General features: G+C 48.9%; 3 protein-coding genes across 3 annotated transcripts in view; 2 read left to right on the forward strand and 1 right to left on the reverse strand.

The window, feature by feature from the left end:
• LOC131124834 (uncharacterized) overlaps positions 1–12,433 on the forward strand; it is a 34,655-nt gene extending 22,222 nt beyond the window's left edge. Inside the window, exons 11-15 of the mRNA XM_058065669.1 lie at positions 6,802–6,872; positions 6,939–7,049; positions 7,122–7,219; positions 10,465–10,534; positions 12,078–12,433. Of these exons, the coding sequence (XP_057921652.1) occupies positions 6,802–6,872; positions 6,939–7,049; positions 7,122–7,219; positions 10,465–10,534; positions 12,078–12,329 (602 nt within the window). The 3' untranslated portion in view covers positions 12,330–12,433. The remainder of the gene's footprint in view (positions 1–6,801; positions 6,873–6,938; positions 7,050–7,121; positions 7,220–10,464; positions 10,535–12,077) is intronic.
• A 1,307-nt stretch (positions 12,434–13,740) lies between these two features.
• Positions 13,741–15,432, reverse strand: ascl1a (achaete-scute family bHLH transcription factor 1a). The gene is made up of 2 exons (XM_058067606.1): positions 14,600–15,432; positions 13,741–14,510 (listed from the first exon to the last, which is right to left on the reverse strand). The coding sequence occupies exon 1, from the start codon at positions 15,196–15,198 to the stop codon at positions 14,614–14,616; it is 585 nt and encodes a 194-aa protein (XP_057923589.1). The 5' UTR covers positions 15,199–15,432; the 3' UTR covers positions 13,741–14,510; positions 14,600–14,613.
• Positions 15,433–17,303: 1,871 nt separating this feature from the next.
• On the forward strand, positions 17,304–21,517 carry itfg2 (integrin alpha FG-GAP repeat containing 2). Its single transcript, XM_058067013.1, has 12 exons — positions 17,304–17,657; positions 18,045–18,140; positions 18,205–18,246; positions 18,314–18,482; positions 18,550–18,689; positions 18,809–18,969; positions 20,149–20,243; positions 20,304–20,357; positions 20,571–20,662; positions 20,743–20,860; positions 21,097–21,270; positions 21,379–21,517. The coding sequence occupies exons 1-12, from the start codon at positions 17,562–17,564 to the stop codon at positions 21,447–21,449; spliced, it is 1,308 nt and encodes a 435-aa protein (XP_057922996.1). The 5' UTR covers positions 17,304–17,561; the 3' UTR covers positions 21,450–21,517.
• The last annotated feature ends 711 nt before the right edge of the window (positions 21,518–22,228 follow it).

Raw genomic sequence — 22,228 nt, forward strand, 5'->3', positions numbered from 1 at the left:
TACACTCTTTGAATATACAGTACATGTAAATAATAAAAAAAAATTTTTACAAATTACCAGTCAAAAGTTTGGACACACTTTGTCATGTGATTGTATGGGAAAGTGTCCCAAAACCTTTGCCCGGTGTGGTGTACTGTACAGTACTGTCCATCAGACACAGCGGTCAGTAGGATACACGTGATACGCTAATACGCTAATAAATCAACTATAGTACATTCATAAACATCAATGTCACGCAAATGAATACAACTTGTTGTATTGTTGTGTGTGTGTGTGTGCGCGTGTGTGTGTAGGCTTCTTTTGTTGGCTGGATGTGTCGTGTTTACGGAGTGTGTTCCGTACATTCTGTCATGTCTTTCTTTTATTTTGTTTTGTTGTGTGTGTGTGTGCATGTGTGTGTGTGTGTGTGTGCGTGTGTGTGTGTGTGTACGGCCCTCATTAGGCTCTGAAATGGCCAACCCTCTCCTAATTGCCCCGACACCGACCACTTGGCAGAGGCTTCCCAAAACTGAAAAAAGTGAACAACCCCCACCGCTTCATTAGGGCGGCCATCTTGACTGACCCCTGGAAATCCAGGGGCCGCTCCTTCCTGAAAGAAAGCCAGCGAAGCCCCGTAGCAGTATGCTAGCAGTATGCTAACCCCCAAGCTGTTGTGTTATTGCTGCTGTCTGTTAGTCTTGCGCCTCCAGCACTTTTTGGTTTTGCATAGCTAATTACACCGTTAGCCACCTTGTTGTTGTGCCGCCGCCGCTGCTGTTTGTTTTGTATTTTCATACGTCTTTCATGTCTTTCATGTCAGGCTCCATCCCTCAACATGTGGCGCAGGGGCCGTCATCACGAACAAGCTTACCAGATATCGCTAGGAAGCTATTTTATCCAAGAATATCAAGCTTTTGGAGTACAAGCAGTAGTAGTACTAGTTCCGTGCCACCAAATGTAACACACTGCATGGCTTTTCCTATACATGCTAAACGAGACTTGTTTGTGACCCGCAAGGCATGCAGGGTAACTTCCTTGCTTCCCAGCATGCCTTGCGGGTCATAAAATTGTGTTGTTTTGCATGTTTCTCGGCATATTAGTTAGATTGTGTGTTCCACGTGTTCATTGTTGGTTGCAGCGTGATGCGTGAGTGAGTGAGGGTGTGTAAAGACGACTTCCTGTGCAAGTCACGCCTCTCCAACGCAGGGCAACGAACAGCCAATAACAGGCCAGGTTATGAAGATTAGAAGATTGTGTTTGTTTGCTAGCAATGGCGGCAAAGCGAGGTTAGCGTCTTTTGTGATGAATGTCATCAGTGACGCCAAACACCTGGCGGCCTCGCGGTCAGCCTCCCTTCGACCCCCCCGCCCGCGGCGTTGACTCGCACCTGAAAAAAAAAAAAAGCGGCGGGAGAGCGACGGTGACAGAAGATGAATGGAGGCGGGGCCGCGCGTGTTTGCGTTGAGGTGCGCTCCTTTCATGCCACGCCTCCGGAGGACCCGCCGCGTGTTTGCTGTCGGTCCCCAGCCCCGGCCAGCGAGCAAACAAGTGCCCCCCCCCGACTCCCCCCGTGCATTGACGAGCGGCGGCGTGCGATACCGCCTCCGCTTTTGCACATCTGTCAAAGGCTGCTTTTATGCGCCACAATGGCGGCGTGTCAAGGAGCGGCAGGCCATAATAGGCCATGATTCGGCTTTGTCAGGTTATCTCCCAACATCTGTTATTGACGCCTCGCCAGCGGCTGGGAGTGACGGCGGGCGTGCGCAGGGAGCTGATTGGCCCTCGGGCGTGTGCGAGTGTTGTCGGCGCTAGGCGCTGGTTTGTGGCCGGGCCCGATGGCGTGCAGCCAGACGCGAGGAGTGTGGCAGCTACGTGTGTCTTTGTTTGTTTTCCCTGCTCACACACACACACTCACACACACACACACACACACACTCTTTTTGGAGAAAGTGAGGGGGAGGAGTCGTGTTCAGCAAGGACAAAGCTGCCAAATAGTGAGCCCCCTCCTTTCAACTGCAACAAACACCTCAGCAACACACACACACACACACAAGTGACAGAAAAAAGCTTGTTTGTATTTATAAACATATTTATTTATTTGCTGACTTTTCTTGTACCCCCCCCCCCCCAACCCCTGCCACAAATAGATTGCAGCCCTGTGGGAAACACTCCACCTGCAATAATTTGTTTATTTCTCGAACTTTTTATCTTATAAAACCACGGTGTTTGCGCATGAACGCATCGCCGAGGCTAGCCGGCCTGTATAAACACGGAACGGGCCCTCTTGTGGCCACCAGGAGTATCACAGATACGGCGTTCTTCGCCAGCCTTAAAAAAACGTGTATCCCGAATACAAACTTCAGTGTTTGCTCTTTTTTTTCAAATATTTTTACTTCATTTTTAAGTAATCTGTATACATTGTGCAGGATCTGGAAGATCTAGAAAGCTGTCTGCGCGGTTATTGTGTGTAGCTGCTCTACAGGAGTCCACTACTCAAAACAAAGGGTGGAAAAATCAGCATAACAGGTCCCCTTTAGTATTTTGACTTTATTCCCATATTTGAATATTTTCTTATCCTCATTTTGAGAAAATGACACCTTTTGTTTCTCACAATATGATTTTATATGATATGATATTATATAATATGATGACAGATTTTTTTTCTTTAATATTTCAACTTTATGCTACAATTTTTTTTCTCCTAAAATTCTTGTATAATTTGCTTTTTTCTTGTTTTTGCAACTTTATCTTAATATTTTGACATTTTTGCATAATGTTATATTTTTTTCCCTAACCTAATTTCTCCTAAATTCCAACTTTATTTGTTATTTTTGTTTCTCATAATGTTATGAAAAAAAAGGGGTTTTTTTTGGTTACGTTTCACAGCTGCTTAAATTGCATTCTTCTTCCTCATATTACCAGGTTATTCTTGTAAAATTGATTTTTTTTTCTCACATTTTTTTTCCTTAATATTTTGATTTTATTCTCATAAAACACATTTTTACCTAATTTTCTCCCAAATTCCAACTTTATTTTATTTTGTTGGTGTCTAATATCACGAATTCCAACACCAACTTCTGTCATATTTTGTTTTTAATATGCAACAACATTACGTGGCTAATCTTTGCTGTTTTTACGGTTTAGTTTTCTCGTTAAATTCCATTTAAAGAATGTACTGCGGGCCAAGAAGGCACCGCCCGGGGCCGCACTTTGGACACCCCTGGTGTAAGAATGCAGAATATAATTGTATCATAGAAGACGACAAATACGAACACAATCCTTTTGTCCTGGTCTCGGTTTGTTGACGTCGGCCGCCTTTAAACCCGAACTATCCTACAAACCTATTTCTCAGCGCCGGTTCAGGTCGTTGGCGCGCTGCTCTACATTCCCCTAATCACGTAGTTTCGGGGGTCGCCTATGTAGGCCGCGTTGACATTCTCCCGCTATTAAAATCAAAAAGGGGAGGGGGTGTCGCCTCCTCGCCTGGGCTGAATGTGAGCTTTGTTGCGAGGAATTACGGGACACTTTAGATACAGTGCTGATGAGGAGCAAACAAAAGTCTGGGATTAAGCGGGAAGGAGAACAAAGTGGCATGCTAACAATACAATACACCCCTTTTGTTAGCTTGTGTGTGCGTGTGTGTGTGTGTGTGTGTGTGTGTGTGTGTGTGTGTGCGTGTGCAGCCATAGGACAAAATCAATCAAACGCGCACGAGTGCAAGTATTTTTCATGTTTTCCATCAGTCGGCTGAAGGTGACATCCTCAAGCGAGCGCTCAATGAGCCGCTACTGACGTAAAAAAAAAAAAAAACATTTTAAAGGACGCCTAAAATGTTGCTCTTCATGATTCATTCTTCATCATTCCCGAGCGCAAAGACCCGACTGGAACCAACCGTGGTAATCTCTTGTTCATCATGCTTAATTGGATCCACATCCAACCATGACCACTGGGAAGTATCATTCCATTTTTCTAAGTGGAATATTTTCTTAGTTAGAGCACAGAAAAACTGTTTACGACCTTCTAAATATGCTATTGAACATTATTAGCGCTCCCTGGACATGATATAACACCCCTATAGTCACCTTTACACTCATGTTACCCATTCAAGTAGATCTAATAAGAGGAAATAAGACATATCAGACATAGAAAACCTGCTTATGACCTTCTAACTAATATTATTAGAGCCCTCTTGACATAAAACAACACCCCTATAGTACACCTTTACACATGTCCTTTGTTTAGTATGCAAATGAAATATGCAATATGCAAATATAAATATAAATATTTCAGATTACAAAGAGGCCGTATTATGATTATTTATAAATGAATATATTTTTGAAAAACTGTGATAGTATTATGGTAGAGGATTACTGGTTACATTTTGGAGGGTCTGAGACTCAACTCATTGCGAACTCAAACACCCAAAAGTCACTCATGGATGTGGATGTGGACATGGACAACAGACGTTGACATGCACATGGACATGGACAACAGACATGGACATGGACAATAGACGTGGACATGGACAATAGACGTGGACATGGACAACAGACGTGGACATGGACAACAGACTTGGACGTGGACATGGACAACAGACATGGGCATGGACAACAGACATGGATGTGGACGTGGATGTGGACATGGACAACAGACGTGGACATGCACATGGACATGAACAGTGGACGTGGACATGGACAACAGACGTGGACATGGACAACAGACATGGACAACAGACATGGACAATAGACATGAACATGGACATGAACATGGACAACAGACATGGACATAGACAACAGACATGAACATGGACAACAGACATGCACAACAGACATGGACATGGACAACAGACATGGACAACAGACATGGACAACAGACATGGACATGGACAACAGACATAGACATGGACAACAGACATGGACATGGACAAAGGACATGGACAAAGGACATGGACAACAGACATGGACATGGACAACAGACATGGACAACAGACATGGATATGAACATGGACATGAACATGGACAACAGACATGGATATGAACATGGACATGAACATGGACAACAGACATGGACAACAGACGTGGACATAGACAACAGACATGGACATGAACATGGACATGAACATGGACATGAACATGGACATGAACATGGACAACAGATATGGACAACAGACATGGACAACAGACATGGACAACAGACATGGACATGAACATGGACATGAACATGAACATGGACAACAGACATGGACAACAGACGTGGACATAGACAACAGACATGAACATGGACAAAGGACATGGACGACAGACATGCACAACAGACGTGGACATGGACAACAGACATGGACATGGACAACAGACATGGACAACAGACATGGACAACAGACATGGACAACAGACATGGACATGGACAACAGACATGGACAACAGACATGGAGAACAGACATGGACAACAGACATGAACATGGACAATAGACATGGACAACAGACATGGACAACAGACATGGACATGGACAACAGACATGGACAACAGACGTGGACATGAACATGGACAATAGACATGGACAACAGACATGGACGTGGACATGGACATGGACGTGTACATTTTCAACCACAACCAGGGGCCATACTGTAAGTCCCAGCGGGGCCTGGTGACAAACTCTTCGGGTACGTCTGACCATTCGCCACAAAAATGTCGTCCACAAGGTCGGAACTCCAGTAGCGAAAACGCTAGCGACTTTTTCTGGTCTTGTCGGACACTTTTTCTGAGACGCTCTTCTCAATGAGCAGCAGGTCCCTGCAAGAGGGGAAGGGGTGATCAGATGTTGGGCCCCCATAGCAGACTCTGTCATTACATTAGCCCCCCCCCCCCCCCTTGGGCCTTTCCCCCATCCAGTCGGGATCCTGGTGAACATTTTCTGCTAGGCTTCACAGCAAAAGCCCCAACATGTGCTCCTTAAAGGCGTGGAGGCAAGGACACAAAAAAGGGCGTCAAGCGCTGGAGTGGAATCAGATAAGACTTTGTCCCGCCGCCCCGACCCGCCTTGGCTTCTTCCCTCCATCTCTCACTCCACTGCACCTTTTGTGGCACGGCCCCCCCTCAAGCCGAGCCCCCCCCACACAAACACACATACACACACGATACGAGGAGCAGGTAGTCACACACATAGCAGCGCCCGGCCGCCATTTTTAAACCCGGCAATGGTGAGCGCACAGCTGATCCCCCCCCCCCCCCCCCCCCCCCCCCACAGATATTTGCAAACAGATGCCGAAGAAGGTTTCTTTTTTTTGATCAATCAAGCTTTAACAAGTCAAGTTGACGGCACGCCAATGTCCACTTTTGCATGACAAAGGCGGGGGCCCGGGTTTGATTGGAACTAAGCTGATAAATGGCCCCGTCTCAACAAAAAACCCCCAGGTCCAGAGGTTGAAGTCGGCACTGATATCAACTTTGCCCCCCCCACACACACACAAGTCATGAATACATCCATTATTCAGCACCGTCTTTCTCATCTGCTAAATTGAAGTGGCAGCGGCTTAAAAGCCCCGCCCCCTATCGTCACTTGTGTTGTCCATTGAATATTTGGGGCGTCCGTCGTGGACGATGACGGACATTTGCATATTTATGATGTGGGGTCCTTTTCAGGAATTTAATCAAGTCTTTTACCCCGTGGCCTCCGACATCTATCAATCTGCTTTCATAGAAACCAGCGCCACCTTTCAGCCTTGCACACCCCCCACCCCCCCCGCCCCGGGCCGACCGAACCCGCCCGTCCTGTGAAGCGCTCGCCCGCCTGACCTCACCCAATAACTTTCCTTTCCGTTCCAGTCGACTTTTTGGCAAAGTTCTGCATCTTCGGTCCGGACAAGCTGGAAGAATACAAGAAGGCCTTTGAAGCCGTGAGTATCGGGCACGGGTTCTCCGGGATCTTCTAGGAGACCCCATACAATCCTAGTGTCTTCTAGGAGGACGCCGACCAGGACGGTTACATCTCCTGCATCCAAGTCGTGGACGCCCTGAAAAGCATCGTTCCCGCTGAGCTGCTGTCAGACCAGGAGGAGATCTACGTCTACAGGGTTTGTTCACAACATCAAAACCTTCTGGTCACTTGGTGCTTGATCGTGGAATCAAACCGGTTTGTGTGTCAGATCCTGGCCTTGGTGGACTTCAGGGTGACAGACGGGCTGGTGGACCTGAGGCTCTTTGCTGTGATCGCCAGCCTGGCGCAGAAGATCGCCGCCATGGAGTACGTGGAGTTCTTTACTCATCAGTAATACTCCTTGGAACTTGCTTAGTGTGGCAAGCGACACCCAAGTCTTGAGTACCAGTACCACTTAGACGGAGGTCCTACATGAGACCTCAATTTTACTGGCAATCCACAGTACCATAAAAACAGTGAACGATTCGATTCAGTATCCAAATGATGCGATTCAATAGCTCCATTTCCAAGAACTGGGGCCCCACTGAGCATCCACCCATCCATCCGTCTCAATCGGGAAGCCCAGACTTCCTGGTCTCTGACCATCTCCCCCATTTCCACCCGGGGCACACTGAGGACACACGTGTCCCCGGTCTGCTGGGGCCTCCCCCTGGCGAGGAATGCCCGGAAACCCCACAGGGTAAGCGTCCAAGTCCCGAGCCTCTCAATGTGAAGCGGCGTCATCTCTAATCCGAACTTCTCCCGGAAGACGAGTCCTCAATCTCATGGGTGAGGTGAGTCCAGCCGCCCTCGAGACCTCTCTTCACCACGGGGCTCTGCTGCACCGATCTCCCGCTCTGACCTTCTGTCACTCACCAAGAACCTGAGATAACCCCTCCATCTGGGGCAAGACCCCAAAGAACCGCAGCCTCAGATTTGGGGGTCCTGAATCTCATCCTTGAAACGCTGCTTATCGGTACCGCTTGACGTCCCCCCTCCCCCCAAACATGACACCCTCAGAGTGTCCAAACATGGCATTGGATTTGGATTGGATCCGGATTGAACCTGATTTGACAACAGCGTCTTCATATGAGTCATGTGACATGACAGCGCAAGCGTGAACCCTGCACAAACCCGCCCCCCCATATGCCTCACATTCCCACACACAGCGCCGTCTTCCTGCCCTGGGGGGTTTCTGGCTTCCTTGTGACGGGAGCGGGACGGGAGCCAAGCCAACTGTGGAGGTCCCCGAGGGTCAGGGCCTGCTCCCGGATCCCTCACCCCGACACTGAGAGCTCCCTCTCAGCAAGAACAGGGCCAGGGTCACGGGTCCTGTGATTTATGGCGAGGCCTTTGTGTGCCGCGAGGCAGGACGCCAGCGAGCGTCCCGTCTGGGCTGGGACGGGGGGGCAATTATGGCGGCCGTCGCCAACCTCCATGTGACACCTCACTTTGGGACAAGAAGGGAGAACAAAAGCATGCTTCTGCAGTCTCATCCCAATCTCAAGTGCACCGATCCTCTTACCTGCCCTGCTAATCCCGCTGCCTCTAATCCCGCTTTGGACGATCTGCAACTGTAGTTACACAATCAGCCTTTCTTTCCGCGCAGGCCTTTGAAAGCTGAGAAGGCAAGGAATTGATTCCACCTGCGTCATATCTAGACGCACAGTGGAGTCAAAACTCCGATAAATTGGGATCTGTGAGTGTGGAAAAGATTATTATTATTATTGTTCATTTCTATAGCTTTGGGACTCCAGCCAACCACAGCGAGAGCCATCATCCACATATGGACAAAACATGGAGGAGTGGTGAACCTTCCCAGGAGTGGCCGGCCAATCAAAATGACCCATCCGAGAGGTCACAAAAGACCCCTTTAGTTCAGGGGTGTCCAAAGTGCAGTGCATGGACCATTTGCGGTACGTGGCCCATTACAGAAAAAAAATCAAACAGCAAAAATGTGAAGAATGTCAAGGAGAGAAAAGGATGACATATGAATCATATTAATAATAATATTTTTCCATCCATCCCAACAGACAGGAAGTAGGTCAAAGCGTGTTTGCGGGAGACCGCCAAAATTCAGGCAGGCTATTACGTAAGCAAGAAGTCTGCCTTGTTGGCCAGGCAGGGGGACAGAGGAGTGAAAATGGGTTAGGTTACCCCCCGTCCCGACACGCCCCCCCCCCACACACACACCCTGGTGTACACCGGCCATTATCACGCCAGTGTCCTCAGCTCACCAGCGTTTGGACTTTTTACGGCAAACCAAGTGCAATTAATGATCATTAGCTGCCCTGTCCTGGCTCATCCCCGTCAACCCCCCCATCACGCCCCCGCCTGCACCCACAGTGGCCAATCGCAGCCCTGGATGCACTCAGGCGTAGCGTGCACCCGATGGCCTCGCACTCGCCCATTCTTTGCTCCAACAGGAGGGGCTCGTTAACACCGGGCGCTCGTTAGCAGAGGGACGGCGGCCTCTGTGCCACACGTTCTAATAACACCCCCGACCACCCCCCACCTCCCCACCCTCCCGGACCTACATTTTGCTGCAGCAAGTGGCACCCGAGTGTGCCCCCGGGGACGCCCGCTCCCATCCCCCAGCCGCCGCATGAACTCCGCTCACCCGCAGTGACACCCTCCATCCCGCCCCCACCCCACAAGGCAGGGCAGTTGTAGCCGTTATTGTGGCGGGACGTCTCTCTGTGCCCCCGCATTGTTTGGCAGTGAGCAACCACAATGCACTCACAACACTTTACCGTCACATGACTTTACCCGCCTAGCAACACTTTACCGTCACATGACTTTACCCGCCTAGCAACACTTTACTGTCACATACTTTACCCGCCTAACAACTTTACCGTCACATGACTTTACCCGCCTAACAACTTTACCATCACATGACTTTACCCGCCTAGCAACACTTTACCATCACATGACTTTACCCGCCTAGCAACGCTTTACCGTCACATGACTTTACCCGCCTAGCAACGCTTTACCGTCACATGACTTTACCCGCCGAGCAACGCTTTACCGTCACATGACTTTACCCGCCGAGCAACGCTTTACCGTCACATGACTTTACCCGCCTAGCAACGCTTTACCGTCACATGACTTTACCCGCCTAGCAACTTTACCATCACATGACTTTACCCGCCTAGCAACGCTTTACCGTCACATGACTTTACCCGCCTAGCAACGCTTTACCGTCACATGACTTTACCCGCCTAACAACGCTTTACCGTCACATGACTTTACCCGCCTAGCAACGCTTTACCGTCACATGACTTTACCCGCCTAGCAACGCTTTACCGTCACATGACTTTACCCGCCTAGCAACGCTTTACCGTCACATGACTTTACCCGCCTAACTACGCTTTACCGTCACATGACTTTACCCGCCTAACAACACTTTACCGTCACATGACTTTACCCGCCTAGCAACGCTTTACCGTCACATGACTTTACCCGCCTAGCAACGCTTTATCGTCACATGACTCAAGACACCCCTCTAAAAACACCCGCCATCATTGTGGGTGCATCATCATCATCATCAAACAGTCTTTACTTCCTTTCAGTGACTTCATGAGGTCCTTGGTCACCACGATGGACTTTCGCTCGCTGGAAGTACGACTCTTCAAAGTCAAGGTAACATAGCACCTCTACACCATGACTCGCCAGTATTTCCTCCCTTACACCATGACTTGCCAGTATTTCCTCCTTTACACCATGACTCGGCAGTATTTTCGCCTTTACATCATGACTCAGCAGTATTTCCCTCCCTTACACCATGACTCAGCAGTACTTCATCCTTTACACCATGACTCGGCAGTATTTCCTCCTTTACACCATGACTCAGCAGTATTTCCCTCCTTTACACTATGACTCAGTAGTATTTCCGCCTTTACACCATGACTCAGCAGTACTTCCCTCCTTCACACCATGACTCGGCAGTATTTCCCTCCTTTACACCATGACTCAGCAGTATTTCTGCCTTTACACAATGACTCAGCAGTATTTCCGCCTTTAGACCATGATTCAGCAGTACTTCCCTCCTTCACACTATGACTCGGTAGTATTTCCCTCCTTTACACCATGACTCAGCAGTATTTCCGCCTTTACACCATGACTCAGCAGTACTTCCCTCCTTCACACCATGACTCGGCAGTATTTCCCTCCTTTACACCATGACTCAGCAGTATTTCCGCCTTTAGACCATGATTCAGCAGTACTTCCCTCCTTCACACCATGACTCGGTAGTATTTCCCTCCTTTACACCATGACTCAGCAGTATTTCCGCCTTTACACCATGACTCAGCAGTATTTCCTCCTTTACACCATGACTCAGCAGTACTTCATCCTTTACACCATGACTCAACAGTATTTCCTGTCTCTGCATCAGTATGGGCAGGTTGGTGTCCGTCACATGATCATGTGAGGGCATTTCCTCAGCACGTCCCCCTTGGGGTCAGCTTGTAGATTTTAGGTCAGGGTTCTTGCAGGGCCCCCAGGGTGTGATGATGATGATGATGATGATGATGTAATAAACAGCCGTTGATGAGAGGACACAAACATTCCCTGGAGGGAAGAAATAAGACGACAGCTTTTCCCTTTTCATAGATTAGCGCTGCCTTAATCTCATTAAAGCCTGCGGCTGTAGTCAACGCACCGGCCGCTCCTCCCGGCCCTGTAATCACACAGCCTGTGCCGCGGAACCGCCAGCAGACGCACAGCTGGCCGCCTGCCGGGGGCCGGAAGAGAGGGGGGGGGGACTCATGACGCCTTTGCCGTGCGAGCAGAGGCGAGGTCTGGGCCAGGTAGGGCAACCGTCAGGGATAGCCTTGTTAGCCGGGGGCTTTGCAGGGGACATTGGCTAATTGCCAGGGGGGGTTACCCCAGCCGCCCCCAGCCGCCCCCACCCCACCCCTCACCTCCTCCTCTTGCTCAGCAATTATTATCTAGCCTGCATGAACGGTGCAAACAGGTGCACTGCAACAAGAGGTAATCTGACGCTGCACAACAACACAACCACACAACAACACAATCACACAACAACACAACCACACAACAACACAACCATCTTCCTCCTTAAAAGTAAACAAAGAGCTTTGAAAAGTGTTTTTCTTTATTTTCCTCAAGCTGCCGTGCCTCCCTTGACTTTTCATATTCCCGCTTTGCCCCTCCCCCGCAGCAACTCTTCCTCTTCCTGCTGGAGGAGCAGCGAGGCGGTGGGGGATCCCTGCGGGGCTTCATCAGCACCGAGCAGCTTCTCCTGGAGCTGAAGGCCGGCGGGATCCACCTGGACCAGGAGGCCACCATCGCGCAGAAGCTCCAGAACCTTCCTCCTTTGGACCTGCTGGACTTCCTGGCCTACCTGCCGCTCTTCATGCTCATTCACAAGTCTGTGGTGGCCAACCCCCTCCACGACTCTGGACCAGTCTGAGCTCCGTCCAGGTCCTGGTTCTCGTCCTGGTCTTGGAAAGGTATGGCCAGTTGTACACGGCGCAGGGCCGACAAGGAAGTTGCTGTCTGTGGTGCTGAAATGTTCTTTTGCGTTTTTATCCAAACTTTGAATGGAGTTGTGCCTAAAGGCGTGGGGGGGGGGGGGGGTCACGTCTCCATAAAGTACTCATGCTGCTCCGCCTGGTGAAGAATACGTCCATCAGATATTAGACCGCACCATTGTACGCCAATGGCCAATTAGACATGGCCGCTCTCTCTCCCGCCGCCTGTGCACGCCTGACAGACCCCAGAATGGGGGGGGGGCGGACATAATGGACTCTGACAGGCGCCAGAGCGGGACTTTTGGATGAGCCTGACGTCATCGAAGCCACCCCCGATGATGACGCCAAGGCTGCGCTTGGCAATCTCAATGAAAACAGTGTTGCATTCAGGGGTAATCAGCTAAATGACAATCTTTTTTTTTCTCTTTAAATGTCAGAATAGAAGCTGGGATAGGCTCCAGCATACACGCAACCCTTGTGAGGATAAGCGGCATAGAAAATGGATGGGGCCAAATTGATTCATATAAATTAATTAATTAGATTAATGTATTAATTAACAACTAAATCTGTTTTAAACTAGAGGTTTGATTGGAACTTAAATGAGAGGCCTTGATTGAGCCTTATTGCAAACGTGCATGAGCGTAAACTATAAAACAAAATGAATTAATCTAATTAATCTAATTAATCAATTATTTATTAAGTTCCTTAATTAAATAACATCTGAAATTAAATAATTATTGGATTAACTAAATGAAATAAATTAGTGAATGAAATTAAGTAAAATGAAATAATTTTTAAAAATTAAAACACAAATTAAAAATACAGTAAAAACCTTTTTAAAAATTACAAAAATAAATTAAAATACATTTCCTTTTTTCACATTTTTTGGACAATTTTCTACTTTAAGGGATCCAGTAGCTGTCAAACTCCCGTCTTTTGTTAAATGACTTCCACCATTCTTTACATATTCTATATTTCATAAAAAAATGTCATTAATAAAGCTCTACGTTTCTGCCGGACACATGGGAGGATTTTCCCCTAACATTTGTCTTATTCTTCAACGGAAGCATCAAGAGGCGGTGCCGTTGGACTCCCGTGACCTCGTCCCACCCCGGCAAGGGAACAGAATCCCCCATCTAGTTTTTTTTTTTAGGCGGGAATTGTGACGCTGACTCGCGTGTCAGGAGGCACACGCCGCCCGCCGACTCACACACGCCACCGCCCGCCCTCACCTGTCAAACTTAGTTTTGGAAGAAAGACCAGTAATACCCCCACCCCCCTTCTCCCAGCCTCTTGACCCCCCTTCTGTGGACCCCACTGATGATCTTTCTCCTTGTTTTGGTGGACTAGAAGAAGACCAGGACAAAAAGTTGGGAAAGTGGCGCTAGGCTCAACTTGTCCTGATGTTTTTGTGCTTTGGCTTTTTTTTTGGGAATTGTGCAGACAAATGTGTCCTTCCTTGTGCAGATGCTTCCCCCCTTCCCGGGAAAAGTTTTGGTCTTCTTCCCAAATAACAAGAACCAGGCAGTACGTTGAGTAGCAAATGTTTTATTGTCGGACTGGATCGTGTAGAAAATCTGCTTCATTTTTCTCCAACGCTTTGTTTGGACACTAGCTGCATAAGTTTTGATCACGGACGATGTTCATGTACATTCTCTATTAAATAAGACACGTATCGGTGCTGAGTTGGAGCGTCTACATGCGTATGGATACAGTATTTAGGCACACGCAACATATATATATTTATATACAAAAGAAAGATGTGTACAAAAGCCTCTATAAATCTCTTTACATACAAAAATAGCTGATATATTTCCAAGAAAAAAAAGCCTTCTATGGAATCTTGTGGGATAAATCCGCAACTTGGAAGCATTTTGGGGCTGCTGTGATTGGATTGAGCATAGTCGATTCTTCTTCTACGCTTTTAAATAACGCGCTGCCTGTTTTGTGTGTCCCGGTCCCCCAAAAGTCTCATAAATCCTTTCTTTGAGGCGCTCATCCCGCTTCTCCCACGAGTTCTCCCTCCAGAGTTTTGTCTGTGCTTTGTGGGGCCGAGCCTCACCGGCGCACGTGCAGCCTCCTCCAGGACCACCCGGGTCTGGACTGCCTGATCCTCACTCCTGCAGGGAGAAGAAGAGGAAGAGGGGTTGGCTGTGGAGCTTCTCGATGGTAGTGGTGTTGGTGATGGATCCAGGAGGTCCAACCTTACCGTGAGGAAGGTGCTCAGAACCAGTTGGTGAAGTCCAGGAGTTCCTGCTCCTCGGGACTGAGGGGGTCGTAGGAGGCTTCGTCCGACGAGTAGGAGGACACGGGGGAGCCGGCCATGGAGCTCCTGTCGGCGGCGTAGCCCTGCGCCATGCCGGGCGACAGCACGCCGGACTGGAAGGCGGCGCTGACGGCGTCGTGCTCGTCGAGGAGCTGCTGCAGGGCCCGGATGTACTCGACGGCGGAGCGCAGCGTCTCCACTTTGCTCATCTTCTTGTTGGCGGCGCCGTTGGGCACGTGCTCCCGCAGCGTGGCGAAGCCGTTGTTGACCAGCTTGACGCGGTTGCGCTCGCGCTCGTTCCTCCGCGCCACGGCGTGAGGCTGCTGCGGCGGGAGCGTGTAGCCGAAGCCGGCGAAGTTGAGACGCCGCTTGCAGCGCAGCAGCTCGGGCGACGACGAGCGCGGACGCTTGGGCGCCTTCGAGGAGGGCTTGCCGGCCGGGCTGCGGGTGCTGGGGCTCAGCGGGACGCTCTGCGCCGCCGCCGCCGACGCGAAGAAGCAGGCGGGCGGCGCGAGCTGCTGCTGAGTCAGCTGAACTTCCATGGTGATGATGATGATGGTGGTGGCGATGAAGAGGGGGAGCTCCGCGCTCGCTTGTAAACAAAAACAAAGCAGTTCTGAGTGGTCGCCCCGCGACCGCGACGCTTTTCAACGCCTCTGGACGGCCGCCTGGCCACGCCCACCTGTCGCGTGGATACACCTTGGCTCCTCCCAGAGCGCCGGTGCGATGCGCGCGCCTGACGCGTGCCACTTCAAGCACTAAACAAACACGACAGGAGTACGTGTGCGAGTATGTGCGAGTTTGAAACCCTAACGCAGGACTTTATGAGCTGCTCTTGGTTTGCTTTGTTGTACAAAACCACTTTTTCACTTCTTACCGTTTTTCATAGCGAAGGAAAGCAGATGACTGCGTTAAATAAAGTTTTATAAGTTTTAAAAAATAAATATGGGGGTAAAAGCGGACATAAGCGTTGTATACATACATCCATTATACAAATAATATATCAAAATATCTATTTTTGACACATCCTGCTAGCTTGACTGATATTGACGTTGATTTTGGATTGACTTTTACAATAAATAATAAACATTAGCGTTATTTTCTAACATTTTACTATGTTTTTTCACGTGACTTCTCATTATCATAACTCGTTATTGTGATGAGATGTACATTGCGTGGGAAATTACTATTTAAGAATATTTTTGGACATTGTTTGACTTTTTTTTATGAAACTTTAATATAGATAGTCTTTTTAAAGTGTACGTATATCATCACAGTCTGTGATTATCCCATTCAAATGATCATCCCAGTAGTAGTCATGTACTTTATTCAATATTCTAGAACTTTCAAAGGCTTTTCTGTGCACACGTTGTCCAAGTAGCAGAAATAAAAGCTAATTTGTCACTTCTGCTCTACTCGTGTTTGCTTTCCGAGAACATGTCCACGGAGGGACTATTGTGCTCCACAGGCTGGAAATTTTCCACTTTGTTTAGAGCGGATCATCGGCCTGGCAGGGGCGTATCAGAGAGGGGGAGGGGTGGGCAGCAGGGGGCTTTGTGCATGATTGGCTCCACTTGATAATGTTACAGTAGAGCGTCGCCCTGCTCGGCTCTGTCCATTATTGCGGCTTTGGAATAAAAGTGCGGCATAATAAGACACGTCAGTCAGGGTGGAACAAAACAGGCAAAGTGTAGCCTAACCCCCCCCCCCCCCCTCCCCCCAACGCACCTCTGTCCACCCCCTTCCTGCTCCTGTCTTTATTCTCGGGCCTGTGTCCTGAAGAGGGGATTGTAATAAATTGTGCAATTTTCTGCGTTGGCAGTGGCATTCAAAATCAAGCTTGCATTGAGAGGGGACCCACCCGGCCCCCACCATCGCCACCACCAGGCCCCCAATCTCTCTCTCTCCACCAATACTTTCCTTTATTCCCCCCCGCCCCTTGTTCTGCCCCCTCTAGCCCTGCCTCTGTCTTTGGCACAGCAAGAGAGTTTAGAAAAGGAGCGTGGGTTCTATTCAGCCTCGGCCTGCAGCCCCTCGCCACAGCCGGGCCGGGTGAAACCAATCCATGGACTTTAGTGGCTTCCAGAGTCCAATTAGTGCTTTGTGAGGACTTCCACTGCACTCCTCCACAGGCCCGAGAGGGGCTTTCCTTGCAGTGTCATGAATTATATGACATCTGGGCGGCCTTTTCAACACTTTCTGAGGTGACTGTTTAACTGAAAAAAACTCCCCCTAACATCTACTTGCAAAGACGTGTCAGCTAGCATCCACTCAGGTGTTTCACTTGTGTATATGAAAACAGACAGGATGTTTGGAAATATGCACTTTTGGCCATGTGTTTTTCTACAAAAATCAGCAATTAATGTTTATAATTATATAAACTTATAATATTATAACAAGTTAATCGACAACAAATCAAAATAAAACTGCGTTACATTGTACTTTACATTCATAAATGTAACATAATGAACTTAAGAAGAATATAAAACATCACCAGAGATTAAAACACATACCAGTCTTCTCAAAGTAGCACTATTTGAAAAGTATAAACAAACAGTGCCCTCTAGTGGACAATAACATAACACCAAAACCATATCCGCAATCGGCCTTTTTGCCTCCTCTAAGCTTCCGTACTTGTTCCGGTCACGTGTTTTTGTTTACTAGGGAACCTCGCGTGCTCCGACAGCATTTAGCAAACCTACAAAGCTAGCCGCGATACGCAAAAGTAAACAGACGTGAAATTATAAACATGTATGTATTTTTTTATTTATGCGTTTATTAGTTGCTCCGTGTGGACATAGTGAGGTTTTAAAATGACGCTAAACTCCTCGTCGACGGCGGGCTAGCGGCTAACGTTAGCTAGCATCTTGACGTTAGCTGTGTCTTTAGGCTAATTTCAGACATTATGAGGTCCCTGAATTATGTCCAACGTGTTAGTTTGGACTTTACGGGGACGCTCTTTCCACACGCTATTTGCTTGGGAGATGCTGACAACGACACGGTAAGCGACACTTTTCTCATGTCTTCCGTCATTAATTTCATGTTGAAACTTGATTCCTTTTGCTGAGTCGAGTTCTTCTGTCATGTCTGATTACCATTTTAATTTAGCTGGTGGGTAGCAGGGGTGAATAGGTGAACAAGTTAATCGAAACGAGTACCCGTGAATCCGGATCCAGTGAAACGGTGCGTTTTGAAAGACTCCTTCAATATTGTCACAGGTCTTGTTAGTTGCCGCTAGGGGGCATCCTTTCAATGTACTGTATTGGCCATTGATGGGCGACTATCATGGAGGATGGGGCAAACATCCAAAGGCAGAAATGAGCCGGAAACACACAACAGCGGCTTCATTAAGGATGATAACTAAGTAAATAAAAGGCTTCTTCTGCAGCTTAACGAGCTGGTGGTGGGCGACACCAGCGGGAAGCTGCACGTGTACAAGAACGACGACTCCAAGGCATGGATCACCAGGAGCTGCGTGGGCATGGTAGGCAGGTGTGCTGCGACGTCTTGAGACGATAAGTCACAGCCGTCCTTCTTTGTCTTGTCAGCTGACGTGCGTGGCAGTAGGCGACGTGTGCAACAAGGGGAAGGTACGTCTGCGGCGACATGAATTTAAAAACTCCAGCGTGTCCAACCACAAGCTACTCGTCCCGTCAGAACTTTGTGGTGGCTGTGGGAGCCGAGGGCTGGTTCCACCTCTTCGACCTGACCGCCAGCAAAGCGGATTCGTCCAGTCAGCACGACGCTCTCCACGCGGACGAGCAGAAGCCCTTCTTCACGCAGCACATCCCGGCCAACACCAAAGTCATCCTCATCAGCGACATCGGTGCTGGGGCTTCATACGGTGAGTCCGCTCGTGGTTCTGTTTGGTGACGGGTGGTTTGTCTCAGCAGACGGCGACGGCCGCAGCGAGCTGGTGGTGGGCTACACCGACCGGGTGGTGCGGGCGTTCCGATGGGAGGAGCCCTCGGAAGGTTCTGACGGGGGGTCCGGTCAGCTGGTCCTGCTGAAGAAATGGCTTCTGGAGGGACAGGTTGGACTCGTTATGGACTATCCATCAGTAGTGTCGGAACCTACCAACCTACCTACCTACCTACCTACCTACCTACCTGCCTACCTACTTGCCTACCAACCTACCGACCTACCTACCAGGTGGACAGCCTCTCCGTGAACCCGGGTCCCGAGGGCCTGCCAGAGCTGATGGTGTCCCAGCCGGGCTGTGGCTACGCCATTCTTCAGTGCTCCTGGACGCAACAAGACTCTCCCCACAGCGGCGGCGGCGACGAGGAGGATGCGCCTGCCACGCCCGGGAGGTAAGTAGAGGTTGCCAAACCATGAGAACGATATACTTTTATTAACCTCAAGGACTGCCCTCTATTTGTGGGCGGAGCTTGATGATGTCATTGTCTCATTTGCATAATTGTCCATGATGCATGTCCATGTCAGTTTTACACAAAAAATACACTTTTAAGTATGCTAAATGTACACATCTTAGTTCCTCTAACTACTCTAAATATAGGTGCTTGATTTACTTAGTAACTATTCTACTCATTAGTTGTTCATTAGTTCCTTAGTAACTACTCTAAATTATTGTGCCCTAGCTCCTCAGTAACTACTCAAATATATGTGCTGTAGTTCCCGGGTAGCTACTCTACTCATTAATTACTCATTAGTTCTCCATTAGTTCCTTTATAACTACTCTAAATTGTTGTGCCTTAGTTCCCCAGTAACTACTCTACTCATTAATTGTTTATTGGTTCCTTAGTAACTACTCTAAATTATTATGCCTTAGCTCCTCAGTAACTACTCAAATATATGGGCTGTAGTTCCTGGGTAACTACTCTACTCATTAGTTGCTCATTAGTTCTCCATTAGTTCCTTAATAACTACTCTAAATTGTTGTGCCTTAGTTGCCCAGTAACTACTCTACTCATTAATTGTTCATTGGTTCCTTAGTAACTACTCTAAATTATTGTGCCTTAGCTCCTCAGTAACTACTCAAATATATGTGCTGTAGTTCCTGGGTAACTACTCTACTCATTAATTACTCATTAGTTCCTTAATAACTACTCTAAATTGTTGTGCCTTAGTTCCCCAGTAACTACTCTACTCATTAATTGTTCATTGGTTCCTTAGTAACTACTCTAAATGCATATGCCTAGTTCCTCGGGAATTATCCATGAGTTGCTCATTAGTTCTTCATGAGTTCCTCAGTAACTACTCTAAATTGATGTGCTCGAGTTCCTTAGTAACTACTCATTAGATGCTTATTAGTTCATTAGTTCCTGGCCAACTACTCATTAGTTGCTCAGTAACCACTCTAAATTGATGTGCCTCGGTTGGTTAGTTCCTCAGTTGCAGCAGTAACTATTTTTGTGTACAGTGAGGCCAAAATATGTTTGGAACTAAAAAGGAGAAGCAGCTGTGGTTGTGGTGGCGGTCCAAAATGATGGTGGCCTTGAGGTGCTGATTCGTTTCTTTCTTTTCCCAAGTGAGGGCCCTTCCCGAGATGTAGTCCTCCATCTGACCACCGGGAGGATCCACAACAAGAACGTGTCCACTCACCTCATCGGAAGCATCAGCAAAGGTGCCAAACGCCAGCCAAGGCGTGTCAAGGTTCCTAACATCACGTGGTCCTTTTTCCCAGGCTCCAAGGAGGAATCTTCCAAATGCGGCCTCTTCGCTCTTTGCACTTTGGATGGTGAGTTGGAGAGTCCACAGATCCCGGATCAGCTGTAGATCTCATCAATGTTTCACGAGGAGGAGGTGGAGGAGAGCATCGGGTGGGATTAGGGCAGCGCCCGGCGTTGAATACATGACAGTTACAAGAATGAGGAAGGCCCCGGGAGGCCACAAAAGTCATGAGCATGAACGCATCACGCGTGTCATGAGAGGAAGTCATCTTGTGTCGCAGGAACCCTGAAGCTGATGGACAGCTCGGAGCAGCTGCTGTGGTCGGTACAGGTGGATCATCAGCTCTTCGCCCTGCAGAAGCTGGACGTCACGGTGGGCATGACAAACGTCACGTTCACTTGTCACGACGCCTTTTCGAGCACAGGGACGTTTATTTTTTTTTTTCCTTTCAGAGGGACGGCCGCGAGGAGGTGGTGGCGTGCGCCTGGGACGGCCAGACCTACATCATCGACCACAACCGCGCCGTGGTGCGCTTCCAGTTTGACGAGAACGTCAACGCCTTCTGCGCGGGTGAGGACGCCGGGAGCTCGGCCTCCATGTTGTCTTCTTTTATCAGGCACACGTACGCCTCTGAAACGTCTTTAGGCTGAAGAATGAAGACTCAAAAGTGCACATCTCACTTTGGGCCAGCAGGTGGCAACAGAGAACATCCGTGTGCATACATAATTAGCATATCATTCATATCTTACATGCATTTCTATGTATGCATGTATATCTATATGTATTCCATTGTGTGTGCGGTGCAGGTCAGTACACGTGCAAGGAGGGCAAGAACAGCCCGTGCCTGGTCTACGTCAGCTTCAACCACAAGATCTACATCTACTGGAAGGTGGAGCTGGAGCGCATGGAGTCCACCAGCCTGCTGCGCGTGCTGGACCAGAGGCCAGAGTTCAAAGGTCACCTGCAGACGCTGGGATTGGGTGAGTTGTCGTCCATATTGTCGCTTTAACCTTCAACCCGCCTATCTTTGCCTCGAGGGAGCGCCGGCAGAAGTGACTGTGTCGCCCCCCCCCCCCCGCTCCCCACAGGAGGCGCTGACCCGGCGGCCATCAGAGCTCTGCTGGCGGATGTTCTCTACGCTGACGCCTCCCCCTCATGAGAACCGACGACGTCCTGAAAGGAGCTCTACCGTCACACCGCCGCCCCTCCTCCCCCCGTGTTTTACGTCATTTCAGAACGTGCCCCCCCGCCCCCATCCTCCCGGTGCTCCCAGTGGGAGGATCCCGTCACCGCCATGTTGACACCTCATGCAATGTAGATGATGTGTTTGTCAGACACTCAATAGCTCCCCCATTGACTAAAAACATGCATATTCATGCTAAATAAATGCATGTACACCCCCCCCCCCCCCCCCCCACCCCACCCTCAGCCGGGGTGGTCAGTAATACCGCCTGACACCCCGGTAGGACGCACGCCGTACTGTAGTAGCGTACTCTACTGTAGTGGGCCTGTCTTACGTAAGCCAGCGGCCGCCATGATGCGTCTCTGATGTGATGTGCACTGACAGGCAGCTGCACCGCTCGGAGGCGCCGCGGCCAATAATGCGTCCATCACACAGCAACTTCGTGTCCCCATCCCGCCCCCCCCCCCCGCGAGGGCCACCTTGTCCAACAGGAAAGATGCGAGACTCATATTTTGTAAAGCACACAAAAAACACATAGATGATGAATTATTTCATAATTATTCATGGCAACTTCACCCTGGGCTCTTTTTTCTCCTCACATTAGGGCCGTACTTTTTGTACATTTTTATTTTATAATATTATGACTCATTCTAATAATATTTTGACTTTATTCCCATAATATTAGCAATTCTTCTCCAAAGCTGAACTTGGTTTCCCATAACGTTACAATGGTAGTGTGCTTTCTAACCAAAGTG

This window comes from Doryrhamphus excisus, chromosome 3 (genome assembly GCF_030265055.1).
Source record: "Doryrhamphus excisus isolate RoL2022-K1 chromosome 3, RoL_Dexc_1.0, whole genome shotgun sequence".
Classification (NCBI taxonomy): Eukaryota; Metazoa; Chordata; class Actinopteri; order Syngnathiformes; family Syngnathidae; genus Doryrhamphus; species Doryrhamphus excisus.